This window comes from Homarus americanus, unplaced genomic scaffold (genome assembly GCF_018991925.1).
Source record: "Homarus americanus isolate GMGI-L3 unplaced genomic scaffold, GMGI_Hamer_2.0 scaffold54443, whole genome shotgun sequence".
Classification (NCBI taxonomy): domain Eukaryota; kingdom Metazoa; phylum Arthropoda; class Malacostraca; order Decapoda; family Nephropidae; genus Homarus; species Homarus americanus.
In genome coordinates, this window is record NW_024750852.1 from 4,216,954 (window position 1) to 4,244,773 (window position 27,820).

Genomic DNA, 27,820 nt, shown 5'->3' on the forward strand with positions numbered 1-27,820 from the left:
GTCGTGAGAACACCTCTGGCTGACCCTCAAGGCGTTTCATTGGCAAGTGTTGATGTGGGTGTGGTGTGCAGGCAAGCTATGGCGTGTGTGGGTGTGGACTTGGGTGGGTGTAGGTGGATGTATGACTCACTTTCTCCCCCGCAGGTGAGTCAAGCAGGTGGGCGACCTCTCACACGCCCGGACCGGAAGCTGCTATACCTAGTAATGTGTACAGTTTGCTTGAATGTAAGTGTCGTACACATGTAAACAAACACATTTGCATACATTCATACACAACACATGCGTGTATACATACATTCACGTTATTAATTTATTTTTCCCTCGATTACTCTCTTTCTCTTTCCAGACTTGACCAACACTGGAGCAGGTTCAGGTACATTCAGGAGCCGGTGCATGCCCAGTACTTGTCAACAGTGCGTAATAGAGACGTGACTGATCGCCCAAGCGGCTAACGAGCCGATCAGTGGAGAAGAGGATAAAAGTAAAAAGTAAAAGTATCTCATACACTCCTTTTCTCTCTCCTTCTCTCTATCTCTCTCACTCTTTGTATCTCATACTCTCCCTTTCTCTTTCCCTCTCTCAATCTCTCTTACTCTTTCTAGCTCATACTCTCCCTTTCTCTCTCACTCTTTCTCTCATACTCTCCCTTTCTCTCTGTTGTCGTCTGGTCACGCCCCACTCACCCATCCTTCACCCTCCTATAGTCTTAAAATATCGTTAGTGTTGTTACTTCACGCTGGTGCCCTACACTAGCTCATCCCTGACCCCCGAACTGAGAAGTGATTTCCAGCACCACCTAAGTGGGGATTCCCACGGACCCGCCCACTCCAGAGGTTCTCACGACGTCAAATATCAATAGGTGGTAATTTCTCCGGATAAAAAGTGCAATATCATTTACGTGCTTTTGGTAGAAGACGAAGATGTGGCCTCTCTCTCTCTCTCTCTCTCTCTCTCTCTCTCTCTCTCTCTCTCTCTCTCTCTATATATATATATATATATATATATATATATATATATATATATATATATATATATATATATATATATATATATAGAGAGAGAGAGAGAGAGAGAGAGAGAGAGAGAGAGAGTACATTATTTTTGCAACCCTTTTCCAGCTTAATACAAGGTGGTCGGATTCGAAATCAAACACACACACACAATTTCCCTTTCATTCGATGAAAAAGGAAAGAGACAAAATACAGGAAGTAGCGTAAGTGACACAAGGAAAATATAATTATAGACACTCAAACAGACGGATACATAGACAGGCAGACAGATGCAGCATCGTCATCATCACACCATGACCTGTCCTAACCTCCAGGGTGGCCCCGGGGAATGCCACCTGCCACGCCCCGCCACCAAGGCCCCTCAGGAGCTCCAGTAATTATTGGAGCTCCTCCCACGCTAATTCCTAATGTTTGCTTCTGATGGTGTAAGATTATACCTCTGGAGGAGAAAGGCACCTTCAGTAGATGTACAGAAAGTAGTGATCGATAGGATGACGACACACACAAATCATATATATATATATATATACTTTTACTTTTATCCTCTTCACCACTTTATGCGAATAAATACCCGTTGATACACATGATCCCTGTATATGCTGATAACCACTAAGGAAAAAAAAAACACGAATTTCCTAAGCGCTCTCGTGCTATTTACAGTCACCTAACTAATAGTAAACGTAACGCTGGCAGGCAACTAAAAAGGTATAAGGATAGTCTTATGACAAACCTGTAAAAGTGCCAAATCGACCCCCTCACCTGGGAGACGATTACTTCATATCGTAACGCTTGGAGGAGCACCACACGAGGTGTCAATCCTTTCGAATTAGCCCGACTGCATACCGAGGCGGACAGGTGCCAACGCCGGAAAGACACTGCCGCCGCCACTGCCGCACTAGATGTAAACCCCCACACGTGCAGCATCTGTGGACGACACTGCCGGTCCCGTATCGGTCTTTCTAGTCACCTCAGAGGTCGCCAATGAAGGTGGCATCCTTAATAACTCATATCATTGGATCATAGCTGGATGATCGTCGTACTCGATTCCGTGTAACAGGAAAGTATTAGTATTACTGTGTGTGAGGTGCAGGAGTTATGCAAATGCGTAGTTATTATTGCCCGAATATTTGACTGCCCAGGAACGTCGAGGTGTTCATTTGGTATATGTGTAGAAATCTGATGCTTCGTTTTCCTTGAAATAACTGACAGTCACTTGATTTAACTGTTGTTTTCACCGTATCTGTTATACTGCATTTATATCTTCTTTTTTAACTGCTTCCTTTGGCCTCATTGTGGAGTCTGGCGATGTTTAGTGGTGACTGTTTTTAGGTTTAAGATCTGAATTGCCATCACTAGTACTCATCATTTTCATGTTCTTGAAATATAAGCAATATAATTATTCATTACATTAGCATGTTTAACCTTACTCTGATGGGTAGCTTATCCAGCACTAGAAAACGGTATAAAGAAGTGTGTCGGAGATTATCCCAGATGCATTTTGGACAATAAATTTTGTTAAATGACAAATCTTGACAAAATTACTCTATTGAAGAACACTCGCCCTTTACAAACATCTGAGTAATATTTGTTCATAAAAAAAAAATCAACCACTATTTCATAAACAGAAGTTGATATAAAAGTAACTGTCATAATCATTACTGAAATGATATGGGGAATTTTCACACACAGTCATAAGAATTTTTTACTGCCAACATGATCATAAGTCACAGATTTGATGTTTTAACTGAAAATAAAATTGATTAATGTCAAACAGTCATCCTCATCTTGTGTTTACCCTCCTCACATGATTAAATAACTGACGAGATGAAGTTCCTGGATATTATCGTCGTCAATATGTGTTACTTCCGACTCTAATTTGTTAAACTAAGTTATTGGTTTTATCTTGTTGTTTCTCCTCTTCTTCTACCTTCAATTCTTCTAATGCCATACCCACTTTTCCTCTTGTTTATCATTCTACTCCTACTTCTTCTCATCATCACCGTCAGTTCGTGCCCTTTCCCGCTTCCCATTTCTCTTTCTTCTCCTATTCCTACTGTTTATCCTGTTCCCCCTCCTCTTCTTCGTTACCCCAATAACCTTGACTACCAGGAACCATAAAAAAAATATATATATATATAATTGGTGTCAGAGTGAATGATGATTCCTCAGTACATAACGTGAACAAGAGCGATGTAATGCCGGAGGGAAGGGAGGGAGAGAGAGAGAGAGAGAGAGAGTGAACTAGGGAGGGAGAAGGTGAACGAGGAAAAGGAGGAACGGAAAATTAAGGAGCTAATTGTAAATGAGGATGGTAGGAGTAATGGAGGAGAGAGAGAGAGAGAGAGAGAGAGAGAGAGAGAGAGAGAGAGAGAGAGAGAGAGAGAGAGAGAGAGAGAGTTATGGTGTGGATACTGTACCGTCCTTTGCACATGGGTCCGATTCTCAACAGTTACGGAGCTATGGGTACTTGAAGTTCATGAGGGATTTGCATATAAGTGAAATGTTTTATCTAATGAGTACTACAAATGTATAGTTTAGTCTACAATAGTTGTTTAAAGTGGCCGCCTTTTGTTTGGAGGGATACGCATTCTAGTTCATTATAACATTGAATGAGTAACCCTATCAAAAATGTCAGCATCCATAATTCGTTGAAGCAGGTCATCTGTTCTGCTCGGTTTTAGTTCGTATCAGGTTTAATTAAATGTTAAGCATGATGTATATTATTAGAATTATTCAATGCATGTTATCAAAGGTGCAAATAACTTCGTAATTCAACTTCTCTAGAATATTTACTGCATATTTGTTTTTCGTTTGTCTGTACTTTGCTGTTTCTTTTTCCATAGCTTGTTCTGAAGATGGTTACTGCGACGCCCGAAACGTTAACCAAAAAATGCAACGAAATAGAGGTAAGAGAGAGGATGACACAGGTGGGAAGGGGTCAGGTGGACCAGTCAGAGGGTGTAGGTATATAAGGCTGAGGCCCCAGGGGATCCTTCACTTCCAGCCATGGTTCTCCTGCAGGTGAGTCTCTCTCACACTCTCTCTCTCTTCTCTATTTCACTCTTACTGTATAAACTGTGCACCAATATATCTCTATTTAGCAGTGTCACTTACGAGTTTTTTCATTCGTTCTTTTTCTCTTATTTCATAAATTTTTCTATCTCTCCTACTATATGTTCCCCTCTCTCTCATTCCATCATTTTCTCCCTCTTATTATTTATACTACATTTTAGAATCCATGTAATTGTTATCCCTATTATCAAACACACATGAAGACAATTTTCTGTGCTACTGTTCGTGCCCGTGTATGTGCAAAAATGTGAAAATCTGGGCCCTGGTGATGACGTGCTATCGGACTTCAACGAGTGCAAAGATCGACTTGGTATCTAGTGACGTGAAAATCCGCTGAAAACTGGCATACGAGTTTATATATATATACGAATGCTGATGGATTCAATTGGGCAAGGATTTGCTTACCCTTGTCAGCTTTTCATTTTCTTGCTGTATTTATACCTGCGTCAACTTTGTTTACTTTTGTCAGCAGTGTTTACATTCGTGTGCTGTTTTTAACGTTTTTCATCTTTGTTGATATTTTTCATCAGATGTGTTTACACTTGTCGACTGTTTACTTTAATTAAGTGTTTATATTTGTGAATTGTGTATTATTACGGGGATTAGCCGACCTTACTCACATATATTCTGGCAGAAGGCTTCAGGAATTTGTCAGGCAGTTGTAGTCATATTAGTCCGCTGTAATCTTTATCATATGTAGTTATCTTACGTCAGATGTAGCTATTTTTGTCTCATGTAATTACTTTTGTTAGTTATGAGGATGCTGAAGGGCTGGGTGTGGGCGACCTTGTGGGGTTGACTCCCTGACAGGTCAGAGGTCACCTGGATCGTGGGGAACTTATCTCACGGACAAAAGCTTCCCACCTTAATTGGCAAGTCGTTTAAGTGTAATGGGATAAGTGATGGAATAAATCTTCAATAGCCTCATTTCCTGTATCAATAATGACAGGGAAGCAATATATCTAAGTTTACCTTCCCAAATCGCGTCTCAGAATGACAGAAAATGAACGTTCTGTCTCATTGGGATTGTAAAGTATTTTGAACGTTAATTATGTCTCTTCGAGAGTTCTATCTCACATTTTTTTAATTGTTGATGAACTAGTTAATTACTAACCTTGTTACAAGTTTAAAGACCTTGGTTGTTGAAGCGGAGTAAAATCATTATAATATATCTATCCGAACTTGATGTGAGAGAACGTACAGTACTAGTATTTTGGAAGACTACATTTTGGCGTGATTAGGGCCACCATACTTGAGTTCTTGTATAGAGTCAGATACGTTCTTACATCGACGGTGAAATGGAAAAGTCTACTGAAAACGCAGTACACTCATCAGACAAATATTAGTGCCAAATACTGTTACACATAAATACTAACATAATGTATATACTTGTACTGTTATCCTCTTCACCACTGATCGGCTCGTTAGCCGCTTGGGCGGTCGGTCACGTCTCTCACAAACACCTCAAAACGTTTTCACCCATACAGACAATGCAGAACCACACACATGACCTCATTATTACACACCACCACCATACACCCGAACGAATTAAAAAAAAATACCGTGGATAAGTAAACAAACACTTAAAACACCATACACCCAAACATAAAATACAAGCACAATAAAACACCACGCATTCAAAATACGATTAATAATATTATATATATATATATATATATATATATATATATATATATATATATATATATATATATATATATATATATATATATATATATATATATATATATATATATATATATATATATATATATATATATATATATATATATATATATATATATATATATATATATATATATATATATATATATATATATATATATATATATATATATATATATATATATATATATATATATATTGCATATCTTGGGGAACAGACGGGTAACGGGGTCACTCGCACTGAACGACCTTCTTATAAGACCTAACAATTTAGTTGCCTGATTCACCTTCTCGCAATGGCCCGAGAGCTTCAGCTCCTTGTCAACATACACACCTAGGTCCTTTTCACATTCAGTCTCAATTACAAAAAAAAACAAAAGTAAACGAAAGCAATTGACATGCAAGAAAGGTACATTTCGGATTTTCGTAAAATCTCCTTCGATACAATTTCATTCCCATTTTGGCCATGAATATTTTCATCGGTAGATAAGATGAGTTTTCACATCTACATTATCTTCACGGGGAAAATAGTATGTAAGAACACCTGAGAACCGGAACACAAACACAAGAATAGACACAAAGCGCGCAACATGAGATCAAAGGTGACACAAATTGAGCAATCCAGGTGCATTATGAGCACCTTTCATCCCCCTGAATCTACATGTTGCTCCTCTTAACTTTCTCTTTTAGCGGGGTACCTATCAATTACTCCTTCCATTATTTCCCTCGTCGGCTCCTCGACATTTCCAGAGAAAGCGTCTGTCTTTTTTTTTCGCCTGCAAATAAATCTCTATTAGTTTGATTACACTTTAATATAAATCAGATTCCATTTGTTTTCATCTGCGTAAATCATTCGTTATTTGAATTTGCTTTATATAAGACGTATACCATTTGTTGTTTATTTTTATAAAGTGTTGTTTGCTTTCATCTATGAATCAACTATAGCCACGACCCTATTTTCATATCCGGCTTTTTTTACTTGTGATCTTTTCATAACTTGTTCCTCATAAGAACATAAGAACATAAGAATGGAGGAAACTGCAGCGGGTCTATTGGCCCATACTGGGCAGTCCCGTTTACACCCAACCCCTATTGCTCATATGAGCATCCAACCTATGTTTGAAGCAATTCAGCGTATTCGAGTTAATGATGATATTTGGTAACTTGTTCCATTCATCCACTACTCTGTTTCCAAACCAGTGTTTACCTATTTCACGCCTAAATCTAAATTTGTCTAATTTAAACCATTGTTACGAGTTCGCTCCTGGTTGGATAGTTTGAGTACCTTTGTAATGTCCCCTTTGTTTAGCCCTGCCTTCCACTTATACACCTCTATCAGGTCGCCCCTCGCTCTACGTCTCTCAAGGGAGTGCAAATTAAGATGCTTTAACCCGTCTCTACACTCAAGGTTCCTAATGCCCGGGATTAGTCTTGTCATTCTCCTCTGAACTCCTTCCAAGGACTCTACATCCATTCTGTAATACGGAATGTTCGTTTACATTTTAAGCACTAGTCATCGGCATATCTTCCGTACAGCTGTGCATGGGTACCTAATATTATTGATGGGGCAGTGAAGACGGTAGAATAATGTGTCGACCACACAGCTGCCTGTGTAAAGAAAAAAGGTTTAGTCTAGTGTGCTGTATCCACACTGCCTACAACCAGCTATCAGGCCTACGGAACCCATTTTTAACTAGACAGTGGTCGTAGATGGTACAATAGCTTAAAATATATCGATTGAGGTAAATATCTATTCTTAGGACAGGTTTTATGAGAGGAAATCAAACGTTCAAGAAAATAGGGGACATGAATGTCCTCCGCCTCCCTCCTTCCCCTACGATACATTCTTCATTGTAAACACATCATAACTATTCCTTCACAAGAGTTGGAAATTGACTGTGTTGCGCTGCCTCGTCTGAGTGTTCATGGAAATATCATGTTTTCAATCAATCTTATAATCGTAACGACCTCTATTGTTTTACCATTAAATGTACTTAGTTGTGCTTTTATTTGCTTTGTATTGTTGTAGTGCTTTTTTTTCTAACATATTTTATTGTGAGATTTTGTGGAATGAAGAGCATAAGTTTGTGTTAGTGATGAAGACAACTCTCCACATGTAAAAACGGAGCAGCTGCGAGAAACTGCTTGTCTCACATTCATCTTTAATACTAAGGCAGGTTGTCACATTAACAGGAGCAATAAGCAAACAGGAAGTTGACATAACGTGAACGAGGAACAAGTGTTCTATTCCTCGGGCCCTCTGAATGAAATCCGCCTGGCGTGTCAACAAGTTGTTCAAACTAGCCATCATTGCTCCCAACTACTGCTACTTCCGCCTTCATGGCTGTTAGCTAGGGTTCCTGTACATTGTCTTTGCTTGGGTGTGTGCGACGGGTCAACCTCCCACCTTTCAGTGCAGCGGATGGAGTGTATGATCGCTTTGTTCCTCTGTTGGGCAAGATCTGCTGCTACCTTCACTTCCTCAAACACGGGAATTTTATTCCCCTCAAAAAGTCACGTTAGCTCTGGATTCTTTTTCGATAGTGTGTTCTTAGGTGAATATTATATTCTATTACACACACACACAAACTAAAATGGGTGTAAATTATACGTATTGTTACACAGTAACAACTTCTCGTAATACCCGCCGACACGCACACACTGAGCGAGATACAACTACCCTCAAGATTATGACGCAACCACCTGCTGCACACCTCCACACTCCCTAGATATTGTTAATGTCACAACTAGAATAAAAGTTACCGCCAATGATAACTACTTAAAATTCTCAAGTATTCGACGATGATAGTTGCTCAAGTAACGAGAGACTGACGTAAGGGAGACAGAGATCGCAGTACACACAGGCTCTTGAGGTCATCACGTCATATTATGTAATATCATTGAGTTCTTATATGTTTCAATGTTTTTTTAAGAATAATAATTTATGCATAACTGGTCTCTCATACTATTCTCAGTATTTGTCATGGTCTTTTCAAGTTTTCATACCTTTAATAATTCAATTTCTATACATTTTTTCTCAACCTTTTCCACACGTAAGCGCTTATTCATTATGTCCATATTATCCTCCCGTGACCTGGGCTACAGATAACCCTGGCGGTGGTGGCGACGCAGGTGAAGGCCGACCATCTGACTGCCCCACATGACCCTTACTACGCCTATGACCCCATACCCCACCATTCCACCTACCCCCGTAAACTGTACTACTCCACCCCAGCAGCTCATCACACTCCTCCACCACCACCACCACAGTACCACGAACAACCCGTATATGAGGTAAGTTTCCAGTATAGTGTGTAAATGTATAGAACAAAATACAAACGTTCTCAATCTTCCCTTAAAGCCCGAGGGTCGACGGATGTGTTGTCAGTATTTTGTTGTGGTTAACAGCTCATAATTCTCACATGGAGTTCATAACCTGAATCAATATTCTCTCTCAACTATAAGTCACAGCGCCAACAAACACCTTACAAACCAACTTATTCAGTCGTTCTTTTTACCTCTCAATTTGTCGTCTTTCTCGGTCAACACCTTCAGGATTAAGTGTTTGATCACGCAGTTCGCTACCTGATGCTACTGTCACGCTATGCATGAAGGAGCAAAACTCACTTTTATTGACGTGAAAACAATTACTTAACTCCACAATTTTATTGATTGAAGTGTAATTGGTGATTCTCAGTGGGGCTGCTCGCCATTCTTGCACACTCAGATGTATCCCACAAGTAAACGTTTACCCATTTTTCCTTTCAAAAACGGCTACCACTAATACTCCAGTTCTTTTCCTTCCCGCAGGAGTCAAAGAAGTCGTCGGAGTTTCAGTACAGCGTGAAGGACACCTACCACGGCACCGAGTACTCCAGGCATGAGTCAAGTGACGCTACAGGGACCAAGGGACAGTACCAGGTAGTCTTCGTCTAGGTCAAATCCATCAATTATCAGGGTCAAGATCATGAGTTATATTAATCAAGGTTCAGTTGGTCTAAACCACACACACACACACACACACACACACACACACACACACACACACACTCATTTGCCACTGAACAATGTGATTTGGTTTGGTGTCATTGTATAAGACATAGTTGATCTCTGTATGACTGACTTACATTCTTTATGACTCCCTTTGGCAGGTTCAGCTTCCTGACGGTCGGTTACAGACAGTAATATACCACGCTGACGAGGATGGATTTCACGCTGAGGTTCTGTACGACAGAGAACCCCACCACCCAGAACCCCAGCCGGACTACTACACCACACCCAAGCCTCTGTACCACTCCACACCCGGGCCCGTGTACACCTCAACTACTGGGCCAGTTTACCACTCCACACCCAAGTCAGTGTACCGCACAACTTCCAAGCCAGTGTACCATTCTACACCCAAGGCTGTACACCACACTACGTCCAAGACAGTTTACCATACTACATCCAAGCCTGTCTATCACTCTACACCTCGGCCAGTTTATCATTCCACTCCTAAACCTGTTTATGACGTAACTCCTAAACCGGTGCACTATTCCACGCAGGACCCCCTCTACCATACTACGCCCAATTCCATTTTTTATTCGACCTCTGAGGCGGTGTACGAATCCACACCCGAGCCCCCTTACCACACCACCTCTGCCCCCGCGTACCACTTCGAGGAAGCAGATTATAGACCTCTAGAAGGTGAACACGGAGAAGAGGCAGAGTATTCACCTCACGATGTCGTAGTGTACTCAGACTCCCCAGCCCCGAGTCGTCAAGGAATAAGACCTGATTATAAGACAACCACTGTCTTTAAGCCCTCCAGGCGTACCAATGGCTTCACCCGGGTATTATTTCAGCCGTCTTACGAGCTAACGCAGCTCTCAGCTGAACCAGATGTTTTCAAACCTGTATTCCCTCCACCTCAACCTTCTCATCGGGTCGCTCACACAACACAAGAGGTGTACGAGGGAAGCAGAACGTCTAAGCCTGTCTACGACTACGAGATAAACCGCCTCTCTACCCAGCACAATACTCCAGTGTCCTTCATACTTGCTGAAGACCACGAGACAGACTCTGTAGATGCGCCTCATCCCCAGTCTCTTAAAGTCTCACACACTCACCCCTCAGCAGGGAAGTCTATCAACATTCACTCCCAACCTGTACATGATGACTCTGCTTCCTTCATCACAACAGAAGAACACTCAGTCGTCTCCCATCATGTTCCGGCACAGCACCCAGACCTTAATCCAAAACCCATCATCACCCCACACGCCCACGCCACGCCCACCGATACTCATCTGAGTCTACGTCTCAATGTGGACGAGCCGCTCTTCCGCTCTGACACGCGGCCTCTCACACCAGCGCCCAGGATCACCTTCGAGGACTCCAGCGTCCAACCTCTGCACCACCTGTAGACTAACCCAAAGACGCCTCCCAAGGGCCGACTGACGGAATTACTCTCTCCGTGATGTAACATAACGGAGAGAGAATATCACTGATGTCTATAGAAGTTTAAATTGCTTGTCAGTATAACCAGAGGAGAGAAAAAGTCCGTCACTTAAACTTCATCAATGTTTGCCACCTGTTCAGATATTCTCGAGATACAACAATTAAATTTTTTTTGTATCATGATATGCATTTTACAAGTTTACCAGCTGGGTACCGTAATCGAAATTAATGTAGCACATACAACTTTAACCACACCTGATGAACGGTTCACTTGTTAGTTGTTAAATCGGCCTGTGGTTAAGTTAGTATGTCCGGGTCGAAGGTCAGCATTGTTCCAGTGCTCTTGGTGTGGCTGGTCTGTGTCCATTCTGTTAGTTCATCGACTATCTCCGAGTTAAATTAGTTTATTTTCCGTAATTACTCTGACTGGTTCGTTTTCGACTAATTCTCGACCCTATAGTTCACATTATGTAATTAAATGTTCTTCTGCACCTACTGTAGCTGCTGTGGCGTCACGAGGAAGCTGCTTGGGTAGATACAAAGTTTATCACTGTTCTTTTTGGTCAGTATAATGTTTTTGTGCCATCATTGGTGTTACCTACTGGAGGGGAAGGAGTGCCATATGCACTTTAAATCTTTAATACATCACACTTACCGACTCACTAAATTTAATTCTATATATTTTTATCTCTAAAAGAAAAAAAAAACATTCAAAGTTGATCTATTAAAGGAAATATAATGTATATCTTTGCTATGACAGGATTAGCTACAGTTACATTTTTCACTGTCAGTGTTATGTTGTGTTCGTCTATATGTTGCGTCAAAGATAGAAGTTTATTCATTCAATGACCAAATTGAACTCAAATATCATGTGTATTTTAACTATTATTAACAAAGGTTATTCAAGAGATTTTTTGTACTTTTAGTTTATCATTGTAATTAACTATTAAGTGTGATTCATGTGAAGCAGGATTGTAACGAGTGGCTCAGTTTTTATCCATACTTTTCAACGTTATGTAAACTCCCAAGATCAATTTGACAGTCATGTATGGTACACTTTACTCTTCTCCGTCTGTGATACTGCTGACGGCTTATAGGAAATCTGTGAACTTTTAGAAATCATTGTTAAGGTCGTGTCTATATGTCTGGTGTTCTTATTGACCTCTCACTACAGTCGTCTCTGCGTCAGCTTATTTGTATGAACTTGTGATAAATAAACAAAAATATTAAAATTTGCTAGCTCTGTCGTGTACCATTTTAATTACATTTTATACCTAATGTGTGTGTGTGTGTGTGTGTGTGGGGTATGTATGTATGTATGTATGTATGTATGTATGTATGTATGTATGTATGTATGTATGCGTGTGTGTAGACTAAATATGTCATGATGGAAATAAATGCAGCCCTTCTCTTGTTATCAGATTCGAATACCCACTGTTGTGTTTCTCACTCCCACGCATGAAGGACGCGATAACAATGGCTAAAAACAACCCTGTATTTTTGTTTAACTCGTTACCAAACACGTGACAGTATGGCTCCTTCACATGCACTTCAGGTTTAGTTTATTTCCCATTGAGAAAAATACACGGACAGTAATCATTATGAGAGCCAGGGTGAGAAACGACACATGTCTCCCTCTCGTATGGTCTGAATACTTATGAAACAGTTGATTTTTCTTCCTTTTCTTCATCGCGTAACACTGTACCGCCATCTCATTCTTACAGTTTTCCCGCTACTGAACTCTTACACGTATGCAACCTTTAACGACCACCATCCTCTTATCCAATTACAAAGCAAATTCTAATTGTATTTATTTCCCAACATTGCTTATGCCATTACTACTTGAGTACGCTAACAAAACACCACAAGAATAAAGGTTATGCTGACGGTCGGGCGTTGTGTGGGTTGGTGGAGCCCCGGTCAGCGACACAGATAAAGTAAAGGCTCCCTCTCCACCCCCAGTGGAACATAGTCATAGTTCTCGGCTATACTATTTTAGCCTCTTCACCACTCGACAGCTGACCAGCCGGTAGAGTGTTCGCTCAGTTTTCTGATATGTACTACTGGGTAGGTAGCTGTGCAGGGGCTCGTGAACGTATCTGAACATGTCCCAATGTTGGTCAAGAATGGACGTAAGGAGCTCACAGTTGGTACTTACAACCCGTCTTACATTGGCATCCTCAGCCCTTCTGTAAGCCTCAAGCCCAAACTCTTTGCTTTTTGACGATTTAAACCTCAAATAAACTCCAGTATTCGCTTATCTCTATTTACATTTTCCCGCGCGTGGCCTTCCCCCTATCCTGCCCCTTCCCATAGAAGTGGTTAACTTTTTCTGTAGCGAAGAGATACACCGGCAGTTCGCGGAGGTTAACTTGGTTGAGGCGCACCACAAACGCGTCAGCATTACGAACCTTATGTGAGAAGATGGCAACACGGAGTAAATTTTAGTCATCGTGGTTCTGACAGCTCGGATGTTTACTGAACACCGTGTGATTAGTGAATGTAGGTTGTTCTCACTACCTGAGACTCACCAGCTGTCCCCAAGTGCTCCGACATCACCTCACTGCCTTCCTGCCAACTGGGAGGGTGAGTGACCTTGCTTGTGTTCCTCCGCCATTGTATGTATATACTGTATATAACGGCACTGTTTACCGGTGGACTAGATTAGATTCTTTCAAGGCTTAAGAGCCTTCGGCCGACCGTGACGAGCATGGGTAAGTGCGTGTGGATGTTGAGTGTGGTGGTGCTGTGGGCGGCAAACGGGGGGGACGGTCATGGGCGGCTGCTAAAGCCTGCCTCTCGCTCATCAGCGTGGAGGATGGGCTTCCCTACACCAGTCAACTACAACGACAACCATATCGACTGTGGCGGCCTCGCAGTAAGTATCACCTCGACTCACTTTATGAGGCACAGTATATGGAAATTAGGTTAAAGACAACTAACTAGTTCTTGCAATGAATTGTCCTGATGCGTCTTCCACTCAGAACGTTGTAAAATTAAAACGGCTATGACAAGGCTCTTTTTTAAGCTACCAAAAACCACTGGCAGTAGTAAAAGTAATACAACTTTCCTTTGCATTTTGCAAACAATCTACAACACAACATTATGTTATTCTATCGGAAGACACACAGCTTCAACAGCAACTTCCACACTAGGAACATGAGGACCCCCATGCTTACTTTAGCTTCTCAGGAGAACCAAGCAAAATCAGTGAATGAGTTTATCATCATTGTGTATTAGTGTTAACACCCTCCACACAGGTGCAGTGGAACCAGAACGACGGCAAGTGTGGAGTATGTGGCGACAACTGGGCCGACCCCCAGCCCAGGGACAACGAGGCTGGTGGCGCCTTCACTATAGGCTACATCGTCGCCAACTACACCAGGGCACAGGTAAGGACGAAAAAGGAGTGAGGTAAATGGGTCAAGAGAGCGGCAGGAAACATTAGGGCAGACACAGTGATGTTTACGTACACAGGAAACACGAGCGAGTTTAAAAAAAAAAATAATGAGGAACGTTCCCGAACTTTCCTAAAATACATTCGTGTGTGTCTCTCTGTCTGCTTGTGTCTCGAGATATTCTTGTTGTTTTATGGCCAAATTATTATCTTTAACTATTGGTATTATTGTCACTTTTTAAAAAAAATCCACTAAATAAAATATGTCTAACCAATAGTAGTCTTTCCTAAATTGCTTTCTCTCACCACTGTATCACCTTCGGTCTCAGGATATGATCATCTACGTGGACCTCACCTCCAACAACCTGGGTTACTTTGAATTCCGTCTGTGTGTCAACAACGACGTCACCAAGATCATCACACAGGAGTGTCTAGACGAGCACCTCCTCGAGCACGCTGACGGCTCCGGCACCAGACTCTACATTCAACCAGATGTAAGTCGAGGCAGAGGCGAGCAACCTTCACAGAGACAGTTTTATTCACTCCTCTAGTCTCAACAGCAGCTCCCATTTACTGAAAAGCAATGGACATCGGCTTATCAATTCTTCTGGAATGACGGCGTTTCTTAAACTACTACTACTACTACTATATACTACTACTACTACTACTACTACTACTATTATATGCTACTACTACTACTACTACTATTATTATATACTACTACTACTACTTTGCTGTCACTCGGAGTCGAGTATGACGATCATCCAGGTATGATATAATTATATGGGTTATTACAGATTTTACCTTCGTCGGTGAGCTTTGAGGTGCCCCCTGATAGTCGCCACAGCTTTCTGAGGCTTCCTGCCTATAACCACAACCCAACTGTTTTTAAGGTCATCTACATGGCAGAATATTGAACTATTTTTAAATAATTCCAGGACCAGCCTTGGCACAACACCACCGTGAAGCTGCCAGATGACGTGGTGTGCTCCCAGTGTGTTCTCCAGTGGCACTACTATACAGGTGACACACCTACAACTTTTTATGGGACCTCTATACTATACAAAGAAGCTAGCCTAGTACACGTGTCTGACCAACAACAGAATCAAACTGGAACTCACTGTGGTAGAATTGGGAACCCAGATTTTATCCTTATACAAATAAAGTACAGTGTGTGTGTGTGTGTGTGTGTGTGTGTGTTATCTATGGTTACAGTTTTTAATATAAAATCCTGAAATTTGACAGGTAGATGTACATGGACCCCATAAGTGTCCCGAAAATTAAATTTTGGAGGGAGGAGGTGGGTAGCCGACCACCACCTGAAAGTGACAATGTAGTTGATGTAGTATAGTCTCGGGCATAGGCTATAATCTACACCTAAAAGGGGGAGGGGCAACGCAGAGGTACCCCAGCTAGTTTATAATATAGAACGCTAAAGAGAGATTACATGCTCACAAAACTAGCTGCAAAATTCATGGTATCGCAAGAACCACGAACCCTGCAAATTAAGCTGCATGGATGATCAATAATTGCCAAAATAAAATTCTAGAGCAGTATTTATTCACAGTAAGTTGGCTAATTTATAAATGATGCTCCGAAGGTTGAATCAAAAGTTAACATGACTTAACACCCACAGGTAACAACTGGGGCGACTGCGGTAACGGCACCCAGGCACTCGGCTGTGGGCCCCAGACCACATACCGCGCCTGTGCTGATATCGGCATTTACTAGAAGCTTTCCTTGTGTCCTACAGTGATATCAACACACCGTAAATTGACTTTTATCGATATTAATGTATTATTATTTGTTGATTCATCACCATAAAGTCATCTAATGATTCTTAGTGATATCAGGACCCCGTAAATGGACGTTAATCACTTGTTACTATCTTAATTCTTAATGTTAAATGTATGTACCAACCTAGGTTAACCTTAGTTGCTAAAGCACAGCAGCATATTAAAACTAATTAATATACCGTCCTCTGTCATTATGCATCACATTTGATGTCTCGCTGAATTTCTAGAAATTATTATTTTTTTGGTGTTTTGTATCTTCAAGGTGGAGCTTTCTCGACTTTGGCTGTTAACTCATCATTCTTGATTAACTTTGTTCATTTTATATTGGCACCTGATCTCTTAAAAATACATTATTTTCATGTGTTTGTAACGTGATTCTTCAAGATGGACACTTTCTCCAGACTTCCTTATGAGTATCTATCAACCTTCCTGGTCAAATAAATGAATAAAAACAACCCTGTTATCATAAGACCCATTAAAGTGTATCATTCGTCTCTGACTTTAGCTTTCAAAATCCTTTTTTGGTAAAAATAAACTGCATATAACAAGAAAAATGCAGAAATATCTTCAAAGTAACATGTGGAGTAGTACCGGATCTCGAAATTTATCAGAGAAAGGGCACCAACCACTATCCCTGACGTGTGTGTGTGTGAGAGGTAGAAAGTAAGATGTTAACTTTCATTGTAGAAAAGACATACGTATCTGGGCCATTGGGGGGAGGGGGGGCAGATTCCCCCCTCTTGGATTCATTAATATGTTGGTGAACAACAATAGAGTCAGAATTAGGTGAAATGATAACAATGGTGGTGCTGAAACTGAGTACACGAGTAAGAACTAGTAACCTGCACATAACACTTGGAATACATACCATAACTATTTTATCAAACTTAATCATCTATTGTCTTCTGCGCTCTCATGGCTGTTCTGAATTTTCTGATTTATTTTCTTGGATGTCCGACACTAATGTTATCAAAGTTCAACAACTTATCCGATATTCTAATTAATTGCTACACAGTTCTGTCTAATTGTGGAGTCAATTTACAACAAGGTGATAGCAGTTATCTATAGCCGTGTTCAGAACCAGCAAAGATCGTACACCGGGTAATGCCCCTATATAGTGGTCCTGATCAAGGGTTAATATACTGTTTGAAGTCCTTGGTCCTGATAACTAGGGAGTCAGGACTCAGAAGTAATTTTCATTCTCGTTCACTTTAACACCACGTCTTTCAGTCACTACAGATACAGCAAAAGAAGTGGAAAATACTCATACATGCATCAAATCTACAACAGTAATTCTCTCCCCCAGTAGCACCTTCATGGAACGACATCTGAAGAACAGGTTTACCCGAGCCGCAGTAATATCGTTCAAAGGAATAAGGGTTTAAATAACAACCTTAAGTTTACTATCCGACTGTCAACCCCAGAGTTTCCCGAGTAATGGTGAGGGAAAGTGCTGAAGGACATTATTTTTTTCGTTCCCCTTTCTTTTGCGAAAATTGTCATAAAGATATATTCGACTGGTGCCTGCTGTACGGCACCTCACCTACCCAGAGAGATTAGAACGACTGCAACTGCCTAACTTATATTACAGACGGTGATCCTAATTGTAGTTTATAAACATCTCAGAGAGCACTTCTCAGTCAGAGTGTTGTGACGGCACCGAGTGTAAGATCTTTAAAGACCAGACTTGACCAACACTGGAGCAGGTTCCGATATATTCAGAAACAAGTTCATGTCCACTTGCCAACAGTGCGTAACAGAGATGTGACCGACCGCCCAAGCGACTAACCAGCCGATCAGTGGTGAAGAGGATATACAGTAAGTAAAACATAAAAAGGGTCACTGACAAACGCATTCAGCAGCGAATTGGGTTTTTTTCGGTTTCATGTACCGTATAAAAAAAAAATTATAATGTAGATTTGTATGCTGACTCCAAAGATGTGATTCTTTTTTGAGGAAAAAAAATAGCCCTTTAAACTTTCAATGTTGTACAGTTGCCAGCAAAAGTTCTCCCACATCCCTGTGTAGCAGGTACAGTAGCTACATATCTAACATATGCCGTGCCCGAAGAAATATTTCCTGGGGGATGTCACAGCGGGACCAAGGTTAGGCAAACTAGTGGTAGGGTGTGTAGTGGAATTCTCCCCTACAAACGCTGTTTGTCGCTGCCTAGCCGACCCCACCAATTCCCCAGTGTATGCCTCGTGGTCTAGGTCAACCAGCGCCGCCATACATCACGGAGCGGGGGTCAACTACTAAGCCACGCCTACCCCCGCTATTTATGACCTGACCTCGTGGTGACCTGTCTCTTTCTACCTACAGCCGCAGCCAGCAACACCTCCTCCTCCTCCGCCGCTGCCTGGCGGTACTCTCTCCCGCCGGCGAGCATGGCGACCCACAAGCTGTCCTTCTCTGAGCATCCTCACAAACCAGCTCTCTCTACATCACGCTTGTAACCATGCTGCCTTCCCAGCACCAAGCTGCATTGTACATCCAGTACAACATGTATATAGAGAGCACATTGTGAGTTTCCTTTCTCTACCCCATCCTGAGTGTGAACCAAACACCCTGAACCCCACAGGTGCTTCAATTTCGTCCTTGAACATGTTTCATCAATATCCTTATTATCACTGTCTGTGATATATTCAACACCAGAGATTCAGTAATGATATCCATAACACTCACCGTGTTTAGATTGTCATTAATATCACGAATAAAACGTCAGATTGTGTTGCAAAGTCAAAGCAGGAAAATACACCTTCCTTCACTCCCATTAAAAAAATAATGAGGTTGTGGTACGAAAAACAGGGATAAAGTGTGGCAACACTGAGGAGATCAACTTTGTGATTGGTTGAGGCACTATTGTCAAAAACAAAAGCAACCCAGTAACTATTTGGTCAGTAGTTTGTACTGCACATAATATAATCATTTCCCCATTCACCATCACAATTTTATATTGTTGAATAATAAGGTATGTACTAACCTAGAATATAATCCCCGTACCAAAGCTCAAAGCCTTATGGTATTTACGTCACTTGGCAACACTGCATCACTTCTGCGTACGGAAGTCGGAAGTTCTGACTTCCGTCTTTTCTACTATACCTTTTGACAGTTTTCTGGAATGATATAATAGAAGACTGTGTTATTCCATAGACAAACAACGGATAGCTTGTAAAATACGATTACAACGGATATTGGCATATATTTCATATGTAAATCATCTGCAGTTACAGGCACAATGTTAATTGCGCTGATTCAACAGTAGTGTGTGATTATATGTTGCTGTATGTAGTGGAAACTATTTATTAATTAATTTATTTATTTATAATAGTACCGCTATTCTTTGTTATCTTTAGTGTCCGGAGTAGGCCTACTTGGAAACGAGTGAGGAACCAGAGGCGCCTCATGAACTCTGGATTCACAGAGATGTTGGAAGTGTTGAGCATTTATTTTCTACCCAAAATGAGATATTCATCTCCTCCTCATGAAGGTAATTTGTGGTATAAATAACTAAATCTGAAAGTTGAAAGTAGGCTCAAGACTAGGTAGATATAATCTGAACCAATTGGCCAATCCGACTCTCACCCTCTCTCACTACATCCTCACTTGCCCTATGACCTCCTCCTACAGGTCCCCAGCCGTTACCAACACCTCTTTCCTCCCTGACCAGATATCCCTCCTCCTAGTGACAGGCCTGGCACTTGACATTATTAGGGACCTGCCACGCTTTGCTATAAACAGATGAAATGTACCGGAAACTTTCCCCCACACACTCATCATTCTGTCACTCTATGTAACTTGACAAAACTTATGACCCTTCTGGCTTTTACGCCCTTAATGCACGTGTCATAAAGGCAAGTATGAACTTTGCATACTTCCCAGATGGGCGCTGTAAACGCTTCTGCACTTCACCTTGCACAGGATGTAAGGGGGTGCCCAATAAACTAGCCCCTCTGGGGCAAATCTAAAATCTGAGCCAAGATCATGTTATTAGCGTTAATTTTTTATGTCCATTTTTAATTGCTTCCCTACAGCTGTTCAAATAATACAACTCTCTTCTTAGTATTTACACTGAAAATTCTTCTGTAACCTTCATCAGAATATATCAACATTCACCCACCACTTCTCCCGAACTCTAGGAACAGTCCAGAATCATCCACATACAATAGATGTAACAACCTTTAACATAAGTACAGTGATCGTCGTGAATAGCCCCAGTAGTTAATGCGTCTAAAACAAAACAAAACACTAAGGAAATATGTCACTCTATCGTGTTGCAGTTCACGGTGATTCATTCTCTCTTTCATGTCTCGAATTGCTTCCACACACACATTATATCTATCATAAAAAGTTCATGATTGCCTTCAATTACTTTCCACGTACTATACTAGTATACAGTATCCAAGGTCACCATTCAACGAGTGCTTTCTCTATGTCCATAGTACAACATGGTAGTGTCGTGTGCATAAGACTGAAGGTTTGCCGTCACATATTGGGATCCTTGCAGTGAAAAAAGGGATTAATTGCCAGGGGTTTGGGCTCAGTTCAATAAGCCCAGACAATGCCAGCGACTAAGTGGCAAACAAAATTTTACGAGGAACTTTTCGTCAACATCAAGAGGCATGATGGCTATAATGAGTGCACACGGCACCAAGACTCGCCCCGTTAGTGTTGAAGATATGCAAGCGCCCTCGGTGACGGCGTGCACAGTGTGTCCCTAATGAGAAACATGGTGATGGGAACCTAACAGGCAGCATGGGAGTGTCTTCAAGAGATAACTAGACAACAGTTTTTAATTCACGGTCTGATCTGAAGACTCGATCATAGACAAGTGGATGAGCTGTGTCCAAGTCGAGGTACAGGTATTTTATGCAAAAAGTGAAGAGAGGAAGGGGACGCATGATTCGTTGAAAAAAATATGCAGGTGAACAAATGTGCTTTCCTACTTTACTTTATCCTCTGCACCTGACATGGTGCATCCTAGAGTGCTAAGGGAGCTGTGCAACGAGCTTGCAGAGCCCCTGAAGATTCTGTTTTGTAAATGCCTGGATGAACAAATGGTCCCCAGTGAATGGAAAGTGGCTTATGTGAGTCCTATCTTCAAGAAGGGCGATAGGCACTCCACGAACAACTATAGACCGGTGAGCCTGACCAGCATAATATGTAAAGTACTTGAGAGTATTATCAGAGATGCAGCGATGGAACATCTACTACGAAACAACCTTGTAAAAGATTGCCAACACGGTTTTATGCCGGGGCGCTCTTGCTTGACACAATTGCTCAAGGTATTGGATATTTGGACCCATATTCTAGAACGGGGTGGTAATATCGACAATATTTACCTAGATTTTGCCAAGGCTTTCGACAGTGTACCCCACGAAAGGCTGAAAATCAAACTGGAAGGGTACGGAATTCGGGGAAATGTCCTAGCGTGGATAGAAGACTTTCTACATGACCGCAAGCAATGTGTGGTGATTAATGGCACGAAATCGTCATCTGTACCTGTAACAAGTGGGGTACCGCAGGGTAGTGTATTGGGCCCGCTGTTGTTTGTTTGTTTCATAAATGATATGCCTGACGTTGTACACTCCTCCATACAAATGTTTGCCGATGACGCCAAGTTATTTCGGGAAATTAAGAACCAAGCGGACTGTGAAGAGCTGCAGAAGGACCTCTGTGGGCTCCAGGAATGGTCGAAGGAATGGCTGCTGAGATTCAATGTCACGAAGTGTAAGAGGATGCACCTGGGGCGTACCAACGGTAAGGAGGCGTACCATATGTCCCAACGGGATGAAGAAAATGTACTAGTTGAGACTGTGTGTGAGAAGGACCTAGGTGTGTATGTTGACAATGAGCTGAAGTTCTCGGGCCATTGTGAGAAGAAGGTAAATCAGGCAAATAAATTATTGGGTCTTATAAGAAGGTCGTTCAGATATCTAGACGGTCCGTCCCTCGTGACGATCTTCAGGAGTGAAGTGCTTCCCCATCTGGAGTACTGTCACCCCATCTGGTCCCCGAGATATGCTAGGGACTGTCAGTTGGTTGAAAATGTTCAAAGGAGGGCCACCAAGCTGGTGCCTGCACTTCGGCATCTCAGCTACCCTGCGAGATTGGAGCGCCTGAACTTGCCTAGCTTATACTACAGACGGGCAAGGGGGGACCTAGTTGAGGTTTATAAGCATCTCAGGGGGCACTACTCAGTTGAGTGTCCTTACTTGGAGCTGGCGGACGCTCGCCCCACAAGGGGTCACAGCTCAAGATTGAAGAAGCCGCAAGTCCGGAAAACCGTGAGGGCAAACTTTTTCGGAGTGAGGGTTGTAAACTCTTGGAACAATCTACCAGAAAGTGTTGTGACGGCACCGAGTGTGAGCTCTTTCAAGAGAAGACTTGACCAACACTGGAGCGGGTTCAGGTACATTCAGGAGCCGGTGCATGCCCAGTATTTGCCAACAGTGCGTGACAGAGACGTGACCGATCGCCCGGGCGGCTAGCGAGCCGACCTTTTGGTGAAGAATATAAAGGAAAAGAGTCGTGACCGATTGCCCAAGCGGCTAACAAGCCGATCAGTGGCGAAGAGGATAAAAGTAAAAGTAAAAGTTAGCCGCTTGGACGGTCAGCCACGTCTCTGTTACGCACTGTTGGCAAATGCTGGGCATGCACTGGTTCCAAAATGTGTCTGTACCTGCGCCAATGTTGGTCCAATCTGGTCTCACTAGCTCACACTCGGTGCTGTCCTAACGCTCTCTGGCATATTATTCCAAAAGTTCACAACCCATAAATGTTTACTGTGTTTGGGCATGGTGGAGCCTCTCAATCGTGTCTCGCAGTCAGCATCAGTTTATAGCATGAGAGATTGAGAGGTTGTAGTTAATACAGTATTATTTGGAACCTAGTCAAGATTTGCATGCCTGTTTAAACACAAGAAAAGAAATTATAAGATGCTAATGATATATATATATATATATATATATATATATATATATATATATATATATATATATATATATATATATATATATATATATATAAACAAAAAACTGCAGCCTTTGTCTTGATTTGGTATGAAAAAACACGGTGGTAAATGAGGGCCGTAAGTATTGAAAACATAACAGATGCTAAAAAATATTAGATAAGCTTGTTGCCTCATATCCGTCATCGTAACGCATTCCTTTGACCTGTATATATGGATACTGGCCACCAAGTCTTCATGAGTCAACTTGCACACTAACAACCTTCACCTGGAGCCTAACCTTCCATGTTGCCTGACGATGGAGAGGTATAGCCTACATCCTCTTAGATTTCGAAATATAGTGAACCAGCTGAGTTTTACTACTGAGTGCAACTGCATGGTTATACTAGATTTTAGTCCAAATGTGCCAGAGGGCGGCGGTGTGTATCTCCCTTGTCCATGTCCAGGATGAACTACAGTGATAAGGATCTGTGGGAGGATGAAGGAGGCTCTGTATTCCGGGGTAAGGAGGAAACACTAGCTGGAACCACAACACGTGACCTCCTCCCTACGATGTCATAAAGCACTTCATAACTCAGACAACGAACTTCATTTTATTGATATAAATGAAATGCTCTTTCTTCTTCTGATGCCACCCTTGAATTTCAATCCACCTTTCCAACTTCCTCTTTGAACATTCTTATTGTCACACTGAGGTGATGATAATGAATTAGCTTGTGTTATCTAATATTGATGATGTACAATATTAATACTAAGGTACCATGAACCTTATTGAAGACCCTTCAGAAAGCTGTAAGTAAATCTCAGTTAACGTGGATTGGTTACCGAGTATCACAAGATAAGCGCCACGTCGTCCTCGCTGTGGGACCCACCAGATGCCTCACCGTAACCACGCAGCCTGCCTTGCCCAAACGACTGATAAAGTGACCTTACTTACGCTCATCCATTAGTATAAATATGGGCACTGCTTGCTACTGAACTAGATCAGATTTGTACCTATAAATTTCCTCCAGTTAGTCGTGATGCGCGTGGGCTGCTGCATTTGGGTTTTGAGTGTGGGTGTGGTGCTGTTGTGGGCGGCAAGTCGGGGAGATGGCCACGGGCGGCTGATGGAGCCAGTAGGTCGATCGTCCGCCTGGAGGAAGGGCTTCGACACTCCAGTCAACTACAATGACAACGAGCTGTTTTGTGGCGGCTTTGGTGTAAGTGCAAACTTCAACTAAATGCAGTACTGTAATTGGCAATGGTTGACAAGTAAAATGTAATTACAGTATGTAGTTTTGACCCCTCGTTTGTTTCATTTCTGAAGAGAGTGAGGATTGATGGTTTCAAATTTAACAATAGTTTTTTGGTGTAATAATGGAATAATGGCTTTACGTATTTGAGGGTTCCATCCTTATAGCTCGTTATTAAAAAACAAAGATTGCTAATTTATGTTGAGGTCAGAATCTTGCTGCTTTTATATTGACACTTAGTGTGCCCACTCCTTCACACACAGGTACAGTGGAACCAGAACGACGGCAAGTGTGGGGTGTGTGGCGACAATTGGGCCGACCCCCAGCCCAGGGACAACGAGGCTGGTGGAACATATGGCAAAGGTGTCATCGTTGCCAACTACACCAGGGGGCAGGTAATAAGCACCTGGGGGGAAGAAACACAAATTGGGGCAAAAAATATTGAATAAGCTATGTTTAATATATTGTCCTCTATTAATTTTCCTTCCTCCTCTCTCATCCACTATCCCTCCACAGGAACTGGAGATTCAGGTAGATCTCACCACTAACCACTTGGGTTTCTTCGAATTCAGTCTGTGTGTCAACAACGACGTCACCAAGATCATCAAACAGGAGTGTCTGGACGAGCACCTCCTTGAGCACGCTGACGGCTCCGGCACCAAATATTACATTTACAAAGATGTGAGTTATGGCTCAGACCTCTGACTCACTCTGTGTGTGGAGGGAGGGGCAGGGTGTGTCTTGGCATAATAATTACTCGGTTATTTCTTGAACACAGTACTTTCATTAATGCCAATGGAACATGCTTTCAACGTCCATTCTTTGAGTAATTAATTATTTGATAAAAAAGTAAAGCATCTTAGATGAAACTACATTAAATGTATTAATATATAAATCATTAAGTCGTCAAACACTAAACCCACTTCAGGACCCTGAGTGGCACAGCACCGTCGTGAAGTTGCCAGATGATGTGGTGTGCACCCAGTGTGTTCTTCAGTGGCACTACCATACAGGTAACTATAAGTGTATTATTGAACAAATTATATATAAACTCATCTAACATTAATGCTTAGAGTAGAAGTGGACAGATAAATAACAAATACTCACTCCCACAGGTAATACATGGGGCGACTGTGGTAACGGCACGGAGGACATGGGCTGCGGACCTCAGGAGACTTTCCGTGGCTGCGCTGACATAGGCATCTACTAAATGTTCCTGCAGCTACTTTTGCTGCTGCTTGGACAACATACTTGAACTTCAAGCAACTTTTCCTCATTTCTGATCCTTCTAGGTGAACTCCTGCCTACTTTTCTGATTATCTGAGCTTTGCTGTCGTCAATGGTGGCCGGAAGAACTGCTTTCTTAAAACATTGTATAAGAATAATAAATGATACCTCCTGTGCTTAGATGTATCAATATACACAGTAAATACTAGATGTTCAGATTGTTCACAATGTACACAGTAAAACATTCTTGTGGTTTGCAATATTATACTTGCAATTATAAAAATAGGGAACACAAAGAAAACATCCCCATTGTCCAAAAACTCATAGCATACACAGTCAGAAGCAGTAATTGTCACCCCCTCTAGTAGCCAGAGCCATGGCAAGTGAAGGCCCTGTCTAGACGTTGTTGGGTAGTTTGGGATCTATCGTGGCTGGCGATGTTGCTTTGTGTCAATATCTGCCATCAATAGCTGTGGGTCAGATCACTAGGTAGCAATTACTGCTTCTGACTGTACAGTATATAATAGACTTAAGAATGGTATAGTTGCCTTCGATGGTATATTTTCAAGAAGAGTTAAAACTAGAAGCAGAAATTTTGAGTATCTTAGTTTTTAGGTAGGTAATGGAAGGAATAAAGGTAATGAAAATATAATTTTCTGTATTTACATTGGTAACCTGTACATTGATACCACGCCATATGACGATGATACTGGGGAGAAAAAGAGAAGAGGGTATGAGATATTGATGTCGATAGTAAAATGACAAAGGTTTGTACTTTCTAAATTTTATTATTTATGTAATATTCTTCTTCTTGTCTTAATGACTATTCTGTAAAGTAAAAAAAAAACCTTATTACAATGTGACTCAACGACAATGTTTTTTTTTCGCTATGATTGTAAATTTCTTGATCACCTGACACAATCACCGCTCATCACCTTCTTTCGCATTCTCATGATCACCACATAGGCATAGTCACCATCTTGACGCCTATTTCACGTGAAAATTATTCTCCTCCAGTATTTGTGATTTGCATCTTCTGTATTGTGGTGCCTGAAAATAATATTACATACACGGCGCGTACAATCGCCCCCTGAACTGTGCTAGACACTGTGTCACTGAAGTAAGAAGTTGTCATATTTTATTTTACATTGTCTTTGCAACTAATTGATTTGTTAGCCGCTTGGGCAGTCGGTCACGTCTGTTACTCACTGTTGGTAAGTACCGAGGGCTTATCGCTACTTGCGTGATAAAAGTACATTTCCGTTTCCGGCTGTCAGTACAATGTATTGTTGAATTTTCAAGCTCAATGTGGAAATCCATGATCTTCTTCTCTTGAGGTTCAATGTGAACTTTGGAAACAGCATGGCATCCCAGTGGTCCCCCACCCTCCATACTCTCCAGATCGGGCCCCCTGTGACTTCTGGCTGTTTCCAAAGTTTAAGTTGAACCTCAAAGGGAAGAAGATCATGGACGGAATGGGGATCCAGGACACATCGCAGAAGATGTTCTCCAGCCTCACCAACAAGGACTTCCAGATCTGCTTCCAGAAGTGGGAGGAGAGGATTCAGCACTGCATTGAGGCCTCTGATGAATATTTTAAGGGTGACTAAAGAACCTCTGTCTTGCATGGCAGGACATATATATATATATATATATATATATATATATATATATATATATATATATATATATATATATATAACATATATATATATATATATATATATATATATATATATATATACTATACTGCTATATATATATATATATATATATATATATATATATATATGCTATATATATATACAGTAGTACTGCAGCTTAGCGGTCAATTGAACCCACAGAGGTACCCGTTAAGTGAAAATCGGATTAAGTGAACAACAGAACATGAGTTAATTCCAATAGAGACTGGCCCGACCCCAAACTCCGCACGGTGACACACAACTATGTTGTAGTAAAGTATCTTAACGCATGATGGTATGCACACACAA

At 41.5% G+C, this 27,820-nt stretch overlaps 3 protein-coding genes across 3 annotated transcripts; all 3 read left to right on the top strand.

Moving 5' to 3' along the window:
• Nucleotides 1-8,570: 8,570 nt before the first annotated feature.
• Nucleotides 8,571-11,809, top strand: LOC121854421 (extensin-1-like). Its single transcript, XM_042349093.1, has 4 exons — nucleotides 8,571-8,585; nucleotides 8,874-9,062; nucleotides 9,579-9,689; nucleotides 9,920-11,809. The coding sequence occupies exons 1-4, from the start codon at nucleotides 8,571-8,573 to the stop codon at nucleotides 11,168-11,170; spliced, it is 1,566 nt and encodes a 521-aa protein (XP_042205027.1). The 3' UTR covers nucleotides 11,171-11,809.
• Nucleotides 11,810-13,843: 2,034 nt separating this feature from the next.
• Nucleotides 13,844-16,890, top strand: LOC121854325. The gene is made up of 5 exons (XM_042348922.1): nucleotides 13,844-14,082; nucleotides 14,465-14,596; nucleotides 14,931-15,095; nucleotides 15,540-15,624; nucleotides 16,238-16,890. The coding sequence occupies exons 1-5, from the start codon at nucleotides 13,915-13,917 to the stop codon at nucleotides 16,330-16,332; spliced, it is 645 nt and encodes a 214-aa protein (XP_042204856.1). The 5' UTR covers nucleotides 13,844-13,914; the 3' UTR covers nucleotides 16,333-16,890.
• Nucleotides 16,891-24,339: 7,449 nt separating this feature from the next.
• LOC121854345 lies at nucleotides 24,340-26,005 on the top strand. Its single transcript, XM_042348952.1, has 5 exons — nucleotides 24,340-24,569; nucleotides 24,866-24,997; nucleotides 25,119-25,283; nucleotides 25,531-25,615; nucleotides 25,718-26,005. Exons 1-5 carry the CDS (start codon nucleotides 24,390-24,392, stop codon nucleotides 25,810-25,812), a joined length of 657 nt encoding a protein of 218 aa, XP_042204886.1. The 5' UTR covers nucleotides 24,340-24,389; the 3' UTR covers nucleotides 25,813-26,005.
• The last annotated feature ends 1,815 nt before the right edge of the window (nucleotides 26,006-27,820 follow it).